The following is a 16,964-nucleotide window of genomic DNA, read 5'->3' as shown; positions in this document are numbered from 1 at the left end:
CTTGTTAAGAGGGAAGGATATCATTAGAAAAAGAGTCTTTGGGCCGGGCGCGGTGGCTCAAGCCTGTAATCCCAGCACTTTGGGAGGCCGAGACGGGCGGATCACGAGGTCAGGAGATCGAGACCATCCTGGCTAACACGGTGAAACCCCATCTATACTAAAAAAAATACAAAAAACTAGCTGGGCGAGGTGACGGGCGCCTGTAGTCCCAGCTACTCGGGAGGCTGAGGCAGGAGAATGGCTTAAACCCGGGAGGCGGAGCTTGCAGTGAGCTGAGATCCGGCCACTGCACTCCAGCCTGGGCGACAGAGCGAGACTCTGTCTCAAAAAAAAAAAGAGTCTTTGGGTTAATGTTAACATGCTCTGAAATCAGAAAAGCAGAATCCCTTTGGGTTAGTGACATTGATTCTTTTAAATTAAACTAAATTGCTTTGAGGGACTACCAAAAGTGTCCAGATACAATGGAGGTAGAAACACAAATCAGCATTTTAACAGATGTTTTTCAGATTCACTATGGTTAAGTAAACAAAATAACTGAAATCTAGGGTTTTTTAAAAAATTAAATTAGGCAAGCTTTATTCCAATCAAGTCAATCTTTTCCTATATTTTTAAAATACTTAATATTTTCAGCCTATAATTAGTTTTAAAACATATAGACTTATGATGAACTATTTCAGGTGTCAACTTAAAAATGTTCAAGATGGTACGTAAATTCCATCAGGAGGTGTGTGAGCAAAGACGTCTACTCCTGACAACATGTGCTTAGGGTCTCCTGGTTCTCATTTCCTGTTCTTGTCTCAGTTCACCATAGTCACGTAGGTGTTCTCCCTACCATTCTGGACCTATATCCTAAATCTCCCTTAAGGGTTACCCTTTCTTTTTTTTTTTTTTTTTTTCCAAGCCAAACTGTATCCAGCTTTATTAAAGATACTTTCCATAAACAATCATGGTATTTCAGGCAGGACATGGGCAGACAATCGTTAACAGTATACAACAACTTTCAAACTCCCTTCTTCAATGGACTACCAAAAATCAGAAAGCCACTATAAAACCCAATGAAGTCTTCATCTGATGCTCTGAACAGGGAAAGTTTAGAGTGAGGGTTGACATTTCACATTTAGCATGTTGTTTAACAACTTTTCACAAGCCGACCCTGACTTTCAGGAAGTGAAATGAAAATGGCAGAATTTATCTGAAGATCCACAATCTAGAAATGGAACCATGCTGTTTTGACAGGTGCCATCTCAGTGGCATCACTGGAAAGTCCAGATTGCCTGACACACTGGTAACCACTGACTAGGGGTCAGGTCCCAACAGATGTCTGGGCTTAAGGGAGTTAAGTCTATGCTGAAAGATGGAAAGGGAGAAGAGAACATAAAAACAAATTTGTTTTTCCATACCACAAGGCTTTTGTGCCAAGGTGGCCATGTGTGTCAAAGTAGGGAATCCCTCCTCCTGGGAACCAAGAGGAAGTCTCTCAAAACTAGAAGGGAAAGGTGTTTTCCCCACATCAATCCAGCTTTGGAGACATTCTATTAGTGACATATGCCCCTTCCCCCAAAAACAACAATGAAGTGTTCTGTGTGCTAACAACATAGCTTTAAAAAAAAAAAAAAAAAAAAGTAAAACAAAATTCTGCATTTTTATAAAACTTGATAAAAAATAGTATTTCAAACTGTACAGTCACCAGAAGTACACAGTTATCAAAAATGCACACACTTCACTTGGCATCTCCAGCACCTTCAGCTTTCTGTGCCTGGTCTGTTTTGGCATCTCCGTTTTCTGCAGGGTTATTCCCCTCCTTGCCAGCATCAGCTTTTCCCTTTTTCCCTTTGGGTACCTTCTCTCCCTTCTTTGCAGGGGCCTTTTTAGGCTTGGGCTCTGGCTTTGGAGGAGCAGGTTTAGCAGACAACCTTGCGGATCTTCTCTGTGGTTCGTCCTTCACCTTGGCTTTATCTCCTTTAGCATCCCCTTCAGCCTTTCTCTTGGGCATGGTGGCGACGGCGGCGGGACGTAGGTGCTGGACGCGGGATGCAGCGCGCGCGGGCTTTGGTCGGTCCGGGGGTCGTTCTCGCCTCTTCTTCTTCACACTGCTCAAGGGTTACCCTTTCTTATCTGATCTCCATATTTTCAGATTCCCCAGAGTCTCCTTCTATAACCACGTGCTTTCTAGACCAGGATTTCTCAACCTTGGCACAACTGACATTTTGGGCTATATTATTCTTCATTGCGTATTGTAGGATATTTGGCAGTATCCCTGGCCTCTACACACTGGTTGCCAGTATCACTCCCTGCCTGAGTTGTGACTATCAAAAATGCCTCCCAACATTGCCCAGTGTGCCCTGGAAGCAAGATCGCCACCTCCTATGTACCCTCATCTCTCAGTTTCAGAACCACTGTTCTCGATGATTCTAGACAGTATCATTGGTTTAAGTACTTTCTGTAAATGGAAGACTCTGAAGTTCTAATCCTGACTGTTTATTGAGCTCAGACTCATATCCAGCTGCCTATGGAATTTCTCCATGGAAATATGTTACAGACACCAGGTTTTTTTAACATAACTTTAACTGGTTCCCTCCTCTACCTGTTCCTCTCCTGGTTTTCTCCCACTGTAGTAAAGGGCATTCCCTCCTACCTAGTGGCTAGGGCCTCCACCTTTGGGATGACTTTTCCCTTCCCCTATTCCCATCTGTCAGCAAGTCCTATTGCTGTTACCTCCAAAACAGAATGCAGACTTGATCGCTGCTCCCATATGAATCCAAATCCTGACGTACGTGTGTGTGTGTGTGTGTGTGTGTGTGTTTTAACCTCAGTTACTGTCATCAGGCTTCCAGTCCTGCTACTCTACAGAGACAGCTGTTTTTCAAGGTCATTTCAAGGTCACTCATAATCACCACATTGCCGAATCCCTTAAGTCATTCTCAGACCTCAGATTACTCAACCTGTCAGTCCCAATTGACAACAGTAGTCCCTCTGTTTTTCTTGAAATGTTTCATTTTTATTCACTCAGTTTCTGACTCTTTGTTTTCTGCCGGTCTTTGTTGGCTTATCTTGATCTCAACTTTTTAGCACCAATGTGCTCATGAACTCAGACCTGTTTTTGCTTAACTCAGAGTCTCCCTCAAGACAAAGATGAAAGCATTGACTGGGCTATGTTCTTATCTGCAGGTTCAGCTGGGGAAGAATCTGTTTCCAGACTCATTTAGGTTTTTGGCAGAATTAATTTTCTTGCACCCATATGTCTGAGGGCCCTAGCCTCTTTTTGGCTAACTGTTGGAGTCTGTCTTCTGCTTCTAGAGGACTCCTGCAGTTCCCTGCCACAAGACCTCTCCACAGTGGTTGACAAGAAGCCCTTTACTTCTTCAAAGTCAGCAGGAGAGCCTCTGACTCCAGTCAGCAAAAAAACAGACTTATGTAACATGGTGTATTTGTAGTAGGGATAACCCCTTATCTTGCCACATTCTACTAGTTAGCAGCAAGTCTAGGTCCTGTCTACTTTCAAAGGACATAACATAGGTCAGATGTCAGAGGGCCACCTTAAAATGCTGGCTAACACACCTTCCCTATCTCTACTCCCTGCACCGACAAGCTCTCCCAGCCTCAGGGCTTTAAGTAACACTTCTATTTTAATGACGGTCACATTTCTGTCTCTAGCCTGGACCTCATTCCTGAACTCCTGTCTTGTATATCCAACTGCCTACTTGTCATCTCCATGTGGATTTAACAGGCATCTCAAATTCAACACATCCAAAACCGGACTCCTGATTTCCTCTCAGACTTGCTCCTCCTATAGTCTTTCCCATCCTAGTAAACAGCAGCTTTATTGTTCCAGTGCTTCAGGCCAAAAATCTTAAAATCTTGCCAATCCTTATCTTGTTCACAGAATCCACACATAAAATTCTGTGTGTTTTGCCTTCAGAACACATACAGAATCTCACCACTTCTCCCCACCTGCCCATCTACTGCCTTGGTCCATGCCAGTGTCATCAGTCATCTAGATCAGTGGTTCTCACCTGGGGAAGGTTTTGTCCACTCTTCTCCCCATGGGTTTTGGCAATGTCTGGAGGCATCTTTGGTGGCACCACTGGGGGAAGGGTCACTACTGGCATCTAGTGGTTAGAGGACAGGAGTGCTGCCAAACACCATACGACACACAGGGCAGCCTCCACAAGAAGGAATTATCTGGCCCCAAATGTCAATGGTGCAGAGGCTTACTGCTCTTAAACTCTATTTGATTATTTACAAACCAGGCCAGATTAAGATTTTATTATCTATTTGATTATTTGCTCACATAGAAAAAGATTCTGTGGTAGTTCATAGTATTCAAAGAAGAACAGAAAAAATAGAATTTCAGGATCAAGAAATTGGGAGTTAAAAATCAGTGGAATTTGTTTTTTTCTCACTGTCTGTGTCTCATGTCTACTTGTCTCCATTGGACTGCTTTCTTCTTTAGTCAGCATCTTTTCAAGTGTCAGGGAAGACTGCCACTGCCAACTCTGTAATCACATCCACCAAAGCCACTGGCTTCTGTGGAAAGATAGCATCTTTCCCACCATTTCTATATCAATCCCAGGGAAGATTCTGATTGGTCAAATTTGGTCAGGTGAACCAATCAAATGGCCCCAACCAGACAGCATAAAGTGTGGAGAAATTTCCCACAGACATTAGCAGGCCGTCTGCACAAGAAGGAAGATGAGAAAACGTAGTGGTCAGGCACAACTCAGTAGCTGATGGTTTCTGCAGTTTATTAAACATGGTACATAAAGACCTTCCAGATCTGGTGCCTGCCAACCTCTTCAACTCCACCTTAACCCACATCTTCCTCATGTTCTGTGATCCAGCCACAGTCAGCTACGTGAATTCTTGGGTGGCTTTTGCCTTCTTTTATCTCCAGCACATACCGCTCTCTGTACCTAAAACACCATTTGCTGCCTCATTATACAAAGATGATACTTCCACATTCTTCAGACCTTATCTCATACATTACCTCCTTCAGGAAGTCTTTGTTTTAACATGTGGATTTTATTATTATTCAAGTGTAATGAGACCAGCAGATCAGGAGATAATTATCCTTGAAAAGATCATTTATTACTCACAGTTCCCAAGAGGAGGGGGCATACCACATCACAAAGGGCCACATGGGAAGCACCGGGGTTGGTCAGGAGACCCAGGGAGAGAGCTTTTGTGGTGGTTTTGTGGGAAAGAATGGGTGAGACAGGGAAGCAACTCTAGGATGGTCTAGTTTGAATAATTTCAGCAGGCTCTGGGACACAGAGGTCGTCTGTAGTTGTCTCGCACCTGGCCATGAGGCGATTAGGATAGGAGAATAGTGGCCCTACGTATGAGAGCCCAATAAGAAAGGAGGTTGTGGAGTGTGGGCTCTGGATTGGTTGGTTTTCATATGAAAGGCACACTCCGTGGCAAGTCATTTAATATCTCTAGGAATTAAACAGTCCTGGAGGGGCAATCCCTCCAGAGTCAGCAAGGCCTCAGATATAAAAGCATCAGAATACAGAAAGTAAGTGGCAGGGTTAATATAATCCTTCCTAGTGTTTTTTTCAGCATCTTCTCCTAAATCAGGTTTAGGCATCTCTTTTTTATGATTCCATAATACCACTTGCACACTTCTGTGGTTGCAATGGCAGCAGTACCAGCAAGGATATCTTAACCAACAGCCCAGTGATCTTTGACCTTCAAACTACATCTAGGGAAGTGGGTAAGAATTTTGAAATAATTTTGCTTGGAGTGGGGGTTCACTCATCCATGTAACCTCAACACTTTGGGAGGCTGAGGCGAGAGGATTGCTTCAGCTCATGAGTTTGAGACCAGCTTGGGCAACAGACTGAGACTTGTCTCTACAAACATTTTTAAAAACTTAGCCAGGCATGGTGGCATGTGCCTGTAGACCCAGATACTTGGGAGGCTGAGATGGGAGGATTGTTTGAGCCCAGGAGATCGAGATTACAGTGAGCCATAATCACAACCCTGCACCCTGCACTCCAGCCTGTGCGACAGACCCTGTCTCTAGTAAAAACAACAATAATGAACAAAATTTTTAAGCCATTTAATTTCAATTTAATGGATATGTGACCTCATTTTTATTCTCATAGTTTTTGAGACTACACATTTAGTTTTCATTTAAATGCCTTTAAAATATTTATTCAATTTCTTTCTACTAAAATGATGCAAACAATACTCTTAGGTGTATTATATACTGAATTTTGACACTTTGAAGAATACCACCACATTAACGTACGTAGCCATGATTAATTTATCTCTGTGCAGACTATTGAATAAAATGTTTCTCATCTTTATTGTGTACATAGTTGATCTTCCAAATATGTAATTAGTTATAAAAATTGAAACTCTTAACTGCTCTTTTAAGATATTCATGCCTGTGCATATTCATGCATATGAAACTGAAATGCGTGAATACACAACTATTCCTCTCACTGCTGACTCTATAATGCCTTATTGTCTTTATAAGTCACCTGCATGTGAATTAGGAAACAAAACTCCTTCTTCTGGGCAGATGCAGCTCTGTGTTGGGTGCATGACTTGGGGGCAGAGCATGGGATGGCTTTTGGCTCTCCTTGCTGCCTGGTCAATAATGCCTTGGTCTGCACTAACCTGCAAGAGCTTAGACAAAGGTGTTAAATGCACACTAGCTTTGCTCAAATGGGCAAGCCTCAACTCATCTTCCTCCCTGAGATCCTCACGCTATCCTCAGGACAGGATAGCCAGCCATGTAACAGCACACTATGGTGTAAAACTATACATCATGGTGTAAATTTGTGTACTCCTTATAAAATGTTTATGTTTGCATTTAGGAATGTAAGCATGTATTAGACATTCTTAGTGATTCAACTTTGAAGCAAAGATTTTCTGTCACCTTTTCTTCAATTTAAATTAAAGAATACCCTGAGATTTCAAGGCAAAATATTATGAGTCCGTTTTTATTTGTAATTATTTACCTTTGCAATCAAAATTTTCTCAAGGAACAAAATACAAATGAATGCAACATAAAACATAGATATAATTTGGATGCTGATTCTCTAATTGTCAAATATAACTCCTCATTCCATGTTTCTTTGTATCACCTTATGATTCCTATTCATTGACTAAAAATTAAGTAAATATTATAAATTTTCAGTTACAAATTTATGGTAATGAAATATATTTTTATCAATTTTACATGTGATGGATCTTGGATTTTTTTCCCCATTTTAAAAATTAGAATTTATTTTTTAGAGCAGTTTTAGGTTCACAGCGAAATTGAGTGGAAGAAACAGATACTTCCCATATACCCTTCCCACTCCCCCACCATGCACAACTCCCCTACGGCCAACATCCCTAACCTAAGGGTACATTTGTTACAATTCATGAACCTACATTGGCACTTGAGGGAAAGCAGGTATAAATAAGACTTTGGCCGGGCCCGGTGGCTCACACCTGTAATCCCAGCACTTTGAGGGGCTGAGGCAGGCAGATGACCTGAGGTCAGGAGTTCGCAAAAAAGTAGCCGGGCGTGGTGGCGTGTGCCTGTAGTTCCAGCTACTTCGGAGGCTGAGGCAGCAGAATTGCTTGAACCCAAGAGGCGGAGGTTGCAGTGAGCCAAAATTGCGCCACTGCACTTCAAGCTGGGTGACAAAGTGAGACTCCATCTTAGTAAAAAAAAAAAAAAAAAAGTCTTTGGGCATAGTTTCAGGTATTCTAGAAGGAATTCATTCACTCAAGGACTCTGGTTTCCAGAGTTCTTGCTGTGCCTCCCAGGTTTTAAAAGGTCAGTCTGCACATGGTGGCTCACATCTCAGCACTTTGGGAGGCCGAGGCGGGTGGATTGCTCAAGCCCGGGAGTTCGAGACCAGCCTGGGCAACATGGTAAAACCCCATCTCTACCAAAAACAAATAATAAGAAGAATACAAAAATTAGCAGGGCTATTTCTTTTCTTTTCTTTTCTTTTTTTTTTTTTTGAGTGGCTGTAGTCCCAGCTACTCAAGGATTGAGGTGAGAGGATCACTTGAGCCCAGGAGGTAGAGGTAGCAGTGAGCTGTGATTGCAGGACTGCACTCCAGCCTGGGCAACAGAGCGAGACCTTGTCTCAAAAATAAATAAATAAATAAAAATAAAAAGGTCAATAACAGGAGCACATGACATGGCTCACGCTTCATCTGTGACACAGGATGCAGAGTCAAAGATGTAAACGTTGTCCATATAGCAGAGAGTCGAAAGAGGGAGTTAGTAAGTTTCCTGTATTTGGAATCGGCCATTTGTGGGATACTGGCAAATTTTGGTTTCTGAAGACGGAAACATCAATTTACATTTTAATTTCTTAAAAAGAAACTAAAAAGTTAAGCAAGAGTCCACCCATTATTTGGTAGCGAGACTATAACACATTTCCATTTAACTTGAGCTCCCCCTCCTCCTTTTTCCATGAAGGGCCCAGGTCCACTCTGTGATCAGGTGAGGTTTGCTGGGCGTGAGTGAGAAAATCTGCAGAACCAGAATTGGGTCCCCCAAAGGGAAGAGAGCAGAAACCCCTCTTGTTCTCTTTAAGATTGACTGTGGGTAATGAAGATTATCTTTTATAAAAATGAAGTCAATACATTTTCAATTTGGCATGAAATTACATTCCCATGTGGGCTTCCATTCCTACTGTCAAACCATCAGTCTCAGGAAAGACAGCAGGTACCACCGAAATCAAAATAGTCATCGATCGTCTTTGAGTCTCACAGTTGGGTTTTTTAAAATCTACAGCTAGACAAAGTTTCTTTCTTTTAACCTTTTAAGAGCCAGGCCTGATAGACTCTAGGATAGAGTTTCTTTGACATACAGAGAATCTTCTTTCCACCTCTCAAGTTGAGCCAAGAAGCTTCGTGTCTTTGAGTACAGGAAGCTTTGGGAGGTGGAGGTGAAGAGCTGGCTGGCTGAGCTTGCGGCAGAGCTCCTGGCTCCCCACGGCTGCCTGTGGTGTGCAGAGGACATAGGAGGCCCCCACTCCTGGTGGAGATTGAAAGTGAGAGCAAGAGGAATGGGAGTGTGGTAAGGCCACAGGACACTGGGACTTCACAATAGGATCCAGACTTCAGCAGCGAAGCCCACTAGACATGTCCATGACAACTCACAAGCCAATAAAGACCTACAGTGCCACGGATGCAGCACAGATCCAGGGCCCTTCTGCCCCCTGCCCTGGGGTCTCCACCCAGCCCACACCACTGTGGGGTAGAGATGGGGAGGGCAAATGGGAAAAGGGTGCCTTTACCTGGAAGGACTGGTTTACACAAATGAGAGGGCTTAACTCGGCCTTGAGAAGGAGCTGCATTTCAATTGCTTGCAGGACTCTCTTTAAACTAGGAGAGACTGAGATCTTTAAACTAGAAGAGATGGAGATCTTTAAACTCCCCCACCCTTTGCTTTCCCTACAAGGTGGGGGTCTATGAGGAAGAACAGAGAAGATAAATGGAGAAGCCACATTTCCTTTTCCCATATGATGGCAGTATATTTTCTCCCCCCATAAAATTAGCAAAAAATATAAGAATGTGAAAGAGTGACTGTGATTATTAAGGCCTCAACCACAGAAGAGCGTTGAGGCTCTGAGAGAGAATCCCCACGGGGGCCCAAGGAGACTTGGCACAAGGCGAGTTTCGTTCTGGGCTGGTGGCAGCTGACATAGAAGAGCTCTGTCGGCCATTCTATAATGACGCAGGCTCATGTCCCAGGGAAGGGGTGTGTGTGCATGAATTGAAAGGTTCTTGTCAGAAAGAGCAGAAACTTTGGCCCCAAAGCCAGACTCAGGGGTGGGCTGCCCAGGTGGTCGACAGGGAGGCACTAAAACAACCCTGAAAATGTCACGAGATGAGATCAGCCTATGCAGCTGGAAGGGCTACTCTGACGAGCAGCTTTGGGGCTTGTCAGGGACTTGCTTAAGTGACAACTGGGGGCCACTAAACTACCTTCAAAAGAAGAGAGGGTACACCAGTGTTTGAAGCAGCACTATTCACAATCGCCAGGTGGAAGCAACCCAAATGTCCATTGATGTGACGCGGCTACGATGTCTGGGTCACATACCCTGGGGTTCCTCGTCTCGCGTCAGGAAAATGTGGGACACAGACACATGGGAGAAGTTTAGGAGCAGAGGTTTAATAGAAGAGAAAGAGAAACAGCTCTCTCTATAGAGAGAAAGGGATCTCCCAGCGGAAAAGACAGCTGGTGGCAAATGCAGGGGATTTTATAGTCCAGCTTGAGGAGGCAGTGTCTTATTTACCTAAGGCTCACAGACTGGTTCAATCAGGTGGGGCATCATACCGTGTGTCATATTGCACGTCATAGCTTGAGGAAGGCTGGTCGCCCCACCCTAATCTTATTATGCAAATAAATTATCCATGGCCAGTGTCATCTTGTTTACTCCTTACTATACACGTGGCTGGCAGAGAAGGGATGGTGGAACTGCCATCTTGAGCATGTCTAGTCCCTAGTTCCTGCTGGCTTTCACCCATGCAAGCCCCCAACTTGCTTGTCTATGTCTGCAGCTCAACTTTAAAGGCTGCTCTTTGTTAGAAAATGATTCGGGCTGCTTTTCATTAAAAAGAAAAGCCTTACCGAGGACTTCTATACCCTTACTATCTGCCTAAGTGATTTCCTCTTAACTCCTGTATTAGATGGACGAATGGATAAAACAAAATATAGTCTACCCATGCAATGGCATATTGATTATCCAGCCTTAAAATGGAGGGAAATTCCGACATATGCCACAATATAGATTAACTTTAAGGAAGTTATATTAAGTGAAATAAGCCAGTCACAAAAAGACAAAGACTGTGTGATTCCACTTATATGAGGTACCCAGAGTAGTCAAATGCATAGAGACAGAAAGTAGAATGATGGTTGTCAGGGGTCAGGGGAGCCTTATTGCACGTGAGGACTCTCTGTGGTATCCTCAGGTGGCACAGGGCATTGTATGATAACATGTTAATCCATTAATCTGTGAATGGATTAATCCGGGGCAGAGGCCTCATGATCCGATCATTTCTTTTTTTTTTTTTTTTTTTTTTTGAGATGGAGTCTCGCTCTGTCACCCAGGCTAGAGTGCTGTGGCCGGATCTCAGCTCACTGCAAGCTCTGCCTCCCGGGTTCACGCCATTCTCCCGCCTCAGCCTCCCGGGTAGCTGGGACTACAGGCGCCCACCACCATGCCCGGCTAGTTTTTTGTAGTTTTTAGTAGAGACGGGGTTTCACCGTGTTAGCCAGGATGGTCTCGATCTCCTGACCTCATGATCCACTCGTCTCGGCCTCCCAAAGTCAGCTGGGATTACAGGCTTGAGCCACCACGCCCGGCCCCGATCATTTCTTAAAGGGCTCACCTCAATACTCCACTTTGAGGATAAGTTTCAACAGAAGTTTTGGAAAAGATATTCAAACCATAATGAGAGGTGAAACTGGCTGGGCTTCTGGGTCGTATGGGGACTTGGAGAACTTTTCTGTCTAGGTAAAGGATTGTAAATGCACCAATCAGTGCTCTGTGTCTAGCTAAAGGTTTGTAAACGCACCAATCAGCACTCTGTCAAAACGGACCAATCAGCACTCTGTAAAACGGACTAATCAGCACTCTGTAAAATGGACCAATCAGCTCTCTGTAAAACAGACCAATCAGCAGGATGTGGGTGGGGCCAAATAAAGGAATAAAAGCAGACCACCGGAGTCAGCAGTGGCAACCCACTTGGACCCCCCTTCCACGCTGTGGAAGCTTTGTTCTTTCGCTCTTTGCAATAAATCTTGCTGTTCCTCACTCTTTGGGTCCATGCCACCTTTATGAGACGTAACACTCCCTCTGAAGGTCTGCAGCTTCACTCTTGAAGTCAGCGAGACCACGAACCTACTGGAAAGAAGAAACTCTGGACACATCTGAACATCAGAAGGAACAAACTCCAGACACATCGTCTTTAAGAACTGTAATACTCACCACAAGCATCTGCAGCTTCGTTCTTGAAGTCAGCGAGACCAAGAACCCACCAATTTGGGACATATTTTGGCAACCACGAAGGGACCATCACCTATTGCCAAGTGGCGAGTACAATCAGACCCCTTTCGCTTGCTATCCTGTCCTATTTTTCCTTAGAACTTGGAGGCTAAATACTGGGCACCTGTCGGCTAGTTAAAAGCAACTAGCGAGGCTGCAGGACTAAAGACGTGGGTGTCAGGGTTTCTGGGAAAGGGCTTTCTAACACCCCAGACTCTTCAGAGTTGGGAGCATTGGTTTGCCTGGAACCAGCTTCCACTCTTCCTGTACTTCTAGGCTAAGCTGAGGGTCAACAGAGAGGAAAGCCATTCAGCTCCGGGATCCCGACAACAAGTTGGTTTACCCTATGGCCACGAGCTGACCTCTCAAAGGCATGTCACCCAAGTGAGACTTGCCCATCTATCCTATCTATCCTGACCATTGCCCCTGGATCCTAATGCCTATCAGACAAACTTCCTCCCACCTCTCCTCTCCGAGGCTAGTCCTGCTTCTAAAAACTACTCCTTGTCTCTGGTACTTTTCTAGTTTCTCCTTTAAGAATGATTTCTACTATAAACTCCAGGACTTTATTCCCTTCTTTAGGCACTCAGGCTCACCAATCAGAAAGACATAATTTTTGCCCAAAGCCCCGTCATAGCAGGGATTATCTGGAATTTTAGGATCCCTCCTCAGACAAGCAGGCCTAACAACAGCTATTCCTGAAGCCAGGATATGGAGAGCCTCAGAAATTGTATCCTTCCTGTTCATATAAGTGAGGACAAAAGGTGTCACTCTTTCAACCCTGGAGATCCCTTCCCTCCCTCAGGGTATGGCCCTCCACTTCATTTTTGGGGCATAACATCTTTATTGGGACCTTTACAGAGGTAAGGTCCCAGGAGAATGGTTAGGACTCTAACAGTTTTTCAAGAATGCATCGGTAAGGGCCACTAAATCCAATTTTTCTCAGTTCTCCTTGTGGTCTAGGAGGAAAACTAGTGTTTCTGCTGCTGCATTGGTGAGCGCAACTATTCCAATCAGCAGGGTTCAGGGACTGTTGTGGTTCTTGGGAAAGAGGTGTTTCTACTGCTGCGTGGTGAGCACAACTATTCTGATCAGCAGGGTCCAGGGACTGTTGCGGGTTCTTGGGCAGGGGGATAAACAAACCAAAACCGAGGGTGGTTTTGTCTTTCAGATGGGAAACACTCAGGCATCAACAGGCTCACCCTTGAAATGCATCCTAAGCCATTAGGACCAATTTGACCCACAAACCCTGAAAAAGAGGTGGCTCATTTTTTTCTGCACTACAGCCTGGCCCCAATATTCCCTCCCTGGTGGGGAAAAATCACCACCTGAGGGAAATACAAATTACAATACTATCCTGCAGCTTGACCTTTTCTGTAAGCGGGAAGGCAAATGGAAATACCTTATGTCCAAGCTTTATTTTCATTGAAAACAATTTTTTTCAATTTTGCATACACAACTATGCAAAGCTTGCAATTTACATTCCACAGGAGAACCTTCAGCTTACCTCCATATCCTAGCCTCCGTATAACTCCCCTTCCTATTAATGATAAGCCTCCTCTAATCTCCCCTGCCCAGAAGGAAATAAGCAAAGAAATCTCCAAAGGACCACAAAAACCCCTGGGCTATCAGTTGTGTCCCCTTCAAGCTGTAGGGGGAGGGGAATTTGGTCCAACCCAGGTACATGTCCCCTTCTCCCTCTCTGATTTAAAGCCGATCATGAGAGACCTGGGGAAGTTTTCAGATGATCCTGATAGGTACATAGATGTCCTACAGGGTCTAAGGCAAACCTTCAATCTCACTTGGAGAGATGTCATACTATTGTTAGATCAAACCCTAGCCTTTAATGAAAAGAATGCTGCTTTGGCTGCAGCCCAAGAGTTTGGAGATACCTGGTATCTTAGTCAAGTAAATGATAGAATGACAGCCAAAGAAAGGGACAAATTCCCTACGGGTCAGCAAGCCATCCCCAGTATGGATCCCCACTGGGACCTTGACTCAGATCATGGGGACTGGAGTCATAAATCTGTTGACCTGTGTTCTAGAAGGACTAAGGAGAATTAGGAAAAAAGCCCATCAATTATTCAATGGTGTACACCGTAACTCAGGGAAAGGAAGAAAATCCTTCTGCCTTCCTCGAGCGGCTATGGGAGGCCTTAGGAAAATATACTCCCCTGTCACCTGAATCACCCGAGGATCAATTGATTCTAAAAGATAAATTTATTACCCAATCAGCCGCAGATATCAGGAGAAAGCTCCAAAAGCAAGCCCCGGGCCCTGAACAAAATCTGGAGGCATTATTAAACTGGGCAACCTCAGTGTTCTATAATAGGGACTGAGAGGAACAAGCCCAAAAGGAAAATCAAGATCAGAGAAAGGCTGAAGCCTTAGTCATGGCCCTCAGACAAACAAACCTTGGTGGTTCAGAGAGTACAGAAAATAGAGGAGGCCAATCACCCAGTGGGGCTTGTTATCAGTATGGTTTATAAGGACACTTTAAAAAAGATCGTCCAACGAGAAACAAACCGTCCCCTCGTCCATGTCCACTATGTTAAGGCAATCACTGGAAAGTACACAGCCCCAGAGGACAAAGGTTCTCTAGGTCAGAAGCCCCCAACCAGATGATCCAACAACAAGATTGAGGGTTCCTGGGACAAACGCCAGCTCATGTCATCACCCTCACTGAGCCCCAGGTACGTTTAACCATTGAGGGCCAGGAAATTGACTTCCTCTTGGACACTGGCTCAGCCTTCTCAGTATTAATCTTCTGCCCTGGACGACTGTCCTCAAGGTCCGTTACCATCTGAGGAATCCTGGGACAGCCTGTAACCAGGTATTTTTCCCACCTCCTTAGTTGTAATTGGAAGACTTTGCTCTTTTCACATGCCTTTCTTGTCATACCTGAAAGTCTCAAACCCTTATTAAGGAGGAATATATTAGCCAAAGCTGGAAAATTATCTACATGAATATGGAGAACAAGTTACCCATTTTTTGTCCCCTACTTGAGGAGGGAATCAACCTTGAAGTCTGGGCATTGGAAGGACAACTTAGAAGGGCAAAAAATGCCCACCCAGTCCAAATCAGATTAAAAGACCCCACCACTTATCCTTATCAAAGGCAATATCCCTTAAGGCCTGAAGCTCATAAAGGATTACAGGATATTGTTAAACATTTAAAAGCTCAAGGCTTAGTAAGGAAATGAGCAGTCCCTGCAACACCCCAATACTAGAAGTAAAAAAACTGAACAGTCAGTAGAGACTAGTGTAAGATCTTAGACTCATCAATGAGGCAGTAGTACCTCTATATCCAGTTGTACCCAACCCCTATACCCTGCTCTCTCAAATACCAGGGGAAGGAGAATGGTTCACTGTTCTGGACCTCAAGGATGCCTTTTTCTGTATTCCCCTGCACTCTCCCAGTTTCTCTTTGCCTTTGAGGATCCCACAGGCCACACATCCCAACTTAAGTGGACAGTCTTGCCCCAAGGGTTTAGTGATAGCCGTCACCTGTTTGGTCACGCACTGACCCAAGATCTAGGCCACTTCTCAAGTCCAGGCACTCTGGTCCTTCAGTATGTGGATGATTTACTTTTGGCTACCAGCTCGGAAGCCTCGTGCCAGCAGGCTACTCTAGATCTCTTGAACTTTCTAGCCAATCAAGAGTACAAGGTGTCTAGGTCAAAGGCCCAGCTTTGCCTACAGCAGGTTAAATATCTAGGCCTAATCTTAGCCAAAGGGACCAGGGCCCTCAGCAAGGAAGGAATACAGCCTATACTGGCTTATCCTCACCCTAAGACATTAAAACAGTTGCGGGCGTTCCTTGGAATCACTGGCTTTTGCCAACTATGGATCCCCAGATACAGCGAGATAACTTGGCCCCTCTATACTCTAATCGAGGAGACCCAGAGGGCACCTACTCAACTAGTAGAATAGGAACAAGGTGCTGCAGAAACAGCCTTCAGAACCTTAAAGAAGGTCCTAGTACAAGCTCCAGCTTTAAGCCTTCCCACAGGACAAAACTTCTCTTTATACGTCACAGAGAGAGCAGGGATAGCTCTTGGAGTCCTTACTCAGACTTGTAGGACAACCCCACAACCAGTGGCATACCTAAGAAAGAAAACTGATGTAGTAGCAAAAGGCTGGCCTCACTGTTTATGGGTAGTTTTGGTGGTGGCCGTCTTAGTGTGAGAGGCTATCAAAACAATACAAGGAAAGGATCTCACTGTCTGGACTACTCATGATGTAAATGGTGTACTAGGTGCCAAAGGAAGTTTGTGGCTATCAGACAACTCCCCACTTAGATACCAGGCACTACTCCTTGAGGGACTGGTGCTTCAAATTCATATGTGTGTGGCCCTCAACCCTGCCATTTTTCTCCCAGAGAATGGGGAACCAATCAAGCATGACTGCAACAAATTATAGTCCAGACTTATGCCACCCGAGTTGATCTCTTAGAAGTCCCCTTAGCTAATCCTGACCTTAACCTATATACTGATGGAAGTTCATTTGTGGAGAATGGGATACAAAGGGCAGGTTATGCCATAGTTAGTGATGTAACCGTACTTGAAAGTAAGCCTCTTCCCCCAGGGACTGGAGCCCAGTTAGCAGAACCAGTGGCACTTACCCGAGCCTTAGAACTGGGAAAGGGAAAAAGGATAAATGTGTATACAGATAGCAAGTGTGCTTATCTAATCCTACATGTCTATGCCGCAATATGGAAAGAAAGGGAGTTCCTAACCTCTGGGGGAGCCTCCATTAAACACCACAAGGAAATTATGGAGTTATTGCATGCAGTGCAAAAACCCAAGGAGATGGCAGTCTCACACTGCCAAAGCCATCAGAAAGGTGAAGGAGAAAAGGCAGAAGGAAACCGTCAGGCAGATGCTGAGGCCAAAATTGCTGCTAGGCGGAACCTCCCATTAGAAATACCTACTGAAGGACCCTTGGT

General features: G+C 44.5%; 1 protein-coding gene across 1 annotated transcript; it reads right to left on the bottom strand.

Moving 5' to 3' along the window:
• Positions 1 to 877: 877 nt before the first annotated feature.
• On the bottom strand, positions 878 to 2,093 carry LOC104670703 (non-histone chromosomal protein HMG-17). Its single transcript, XM_010374038.2, has one exon. The coding sequence runs from the start codon at positions 1,991 to 1,993 to the stop codon at positions 1,721 to 1,723; it is 273 nt and encodes a 90-aa protein (XP_010372340.1). The 5' UTR covers positions 1,994 to 2,093; the 3' UTR covers positions 878 to 1,720.
• Positions 2,094 to 16,964: the final 14,871 nt, after the last annotated feature.

The sequence above is a fragment of the Rhinopithecus roxellana genome, chromosome 8, assembly GCF_007565055.1.
Source record: "Rhinopithecus roxellana isolate Shanxi Qingling chromosome 8, ASM756505v1, whole genome shotgun sequence".
NCBI classification, from domain to species: Eukaryota; Metazoa; Chordata; class Mammalia; order Primates; family Cercopithecidae; genus Rhinopithecus; species Rhinopithecus roxellana.
This window is presented reverse-complemented; position numbering and strand designations above follow the sequence as displayed.

Coding starts and splice junctions, on each gene's coding strand:
- LOC104670703 (XM_010374038.2), bottom strand. CDS start 1,993: ATGCCCAAGAGAAAGGCTGAAGGGGATGCTAAAGGAGATAAAGCCAAG.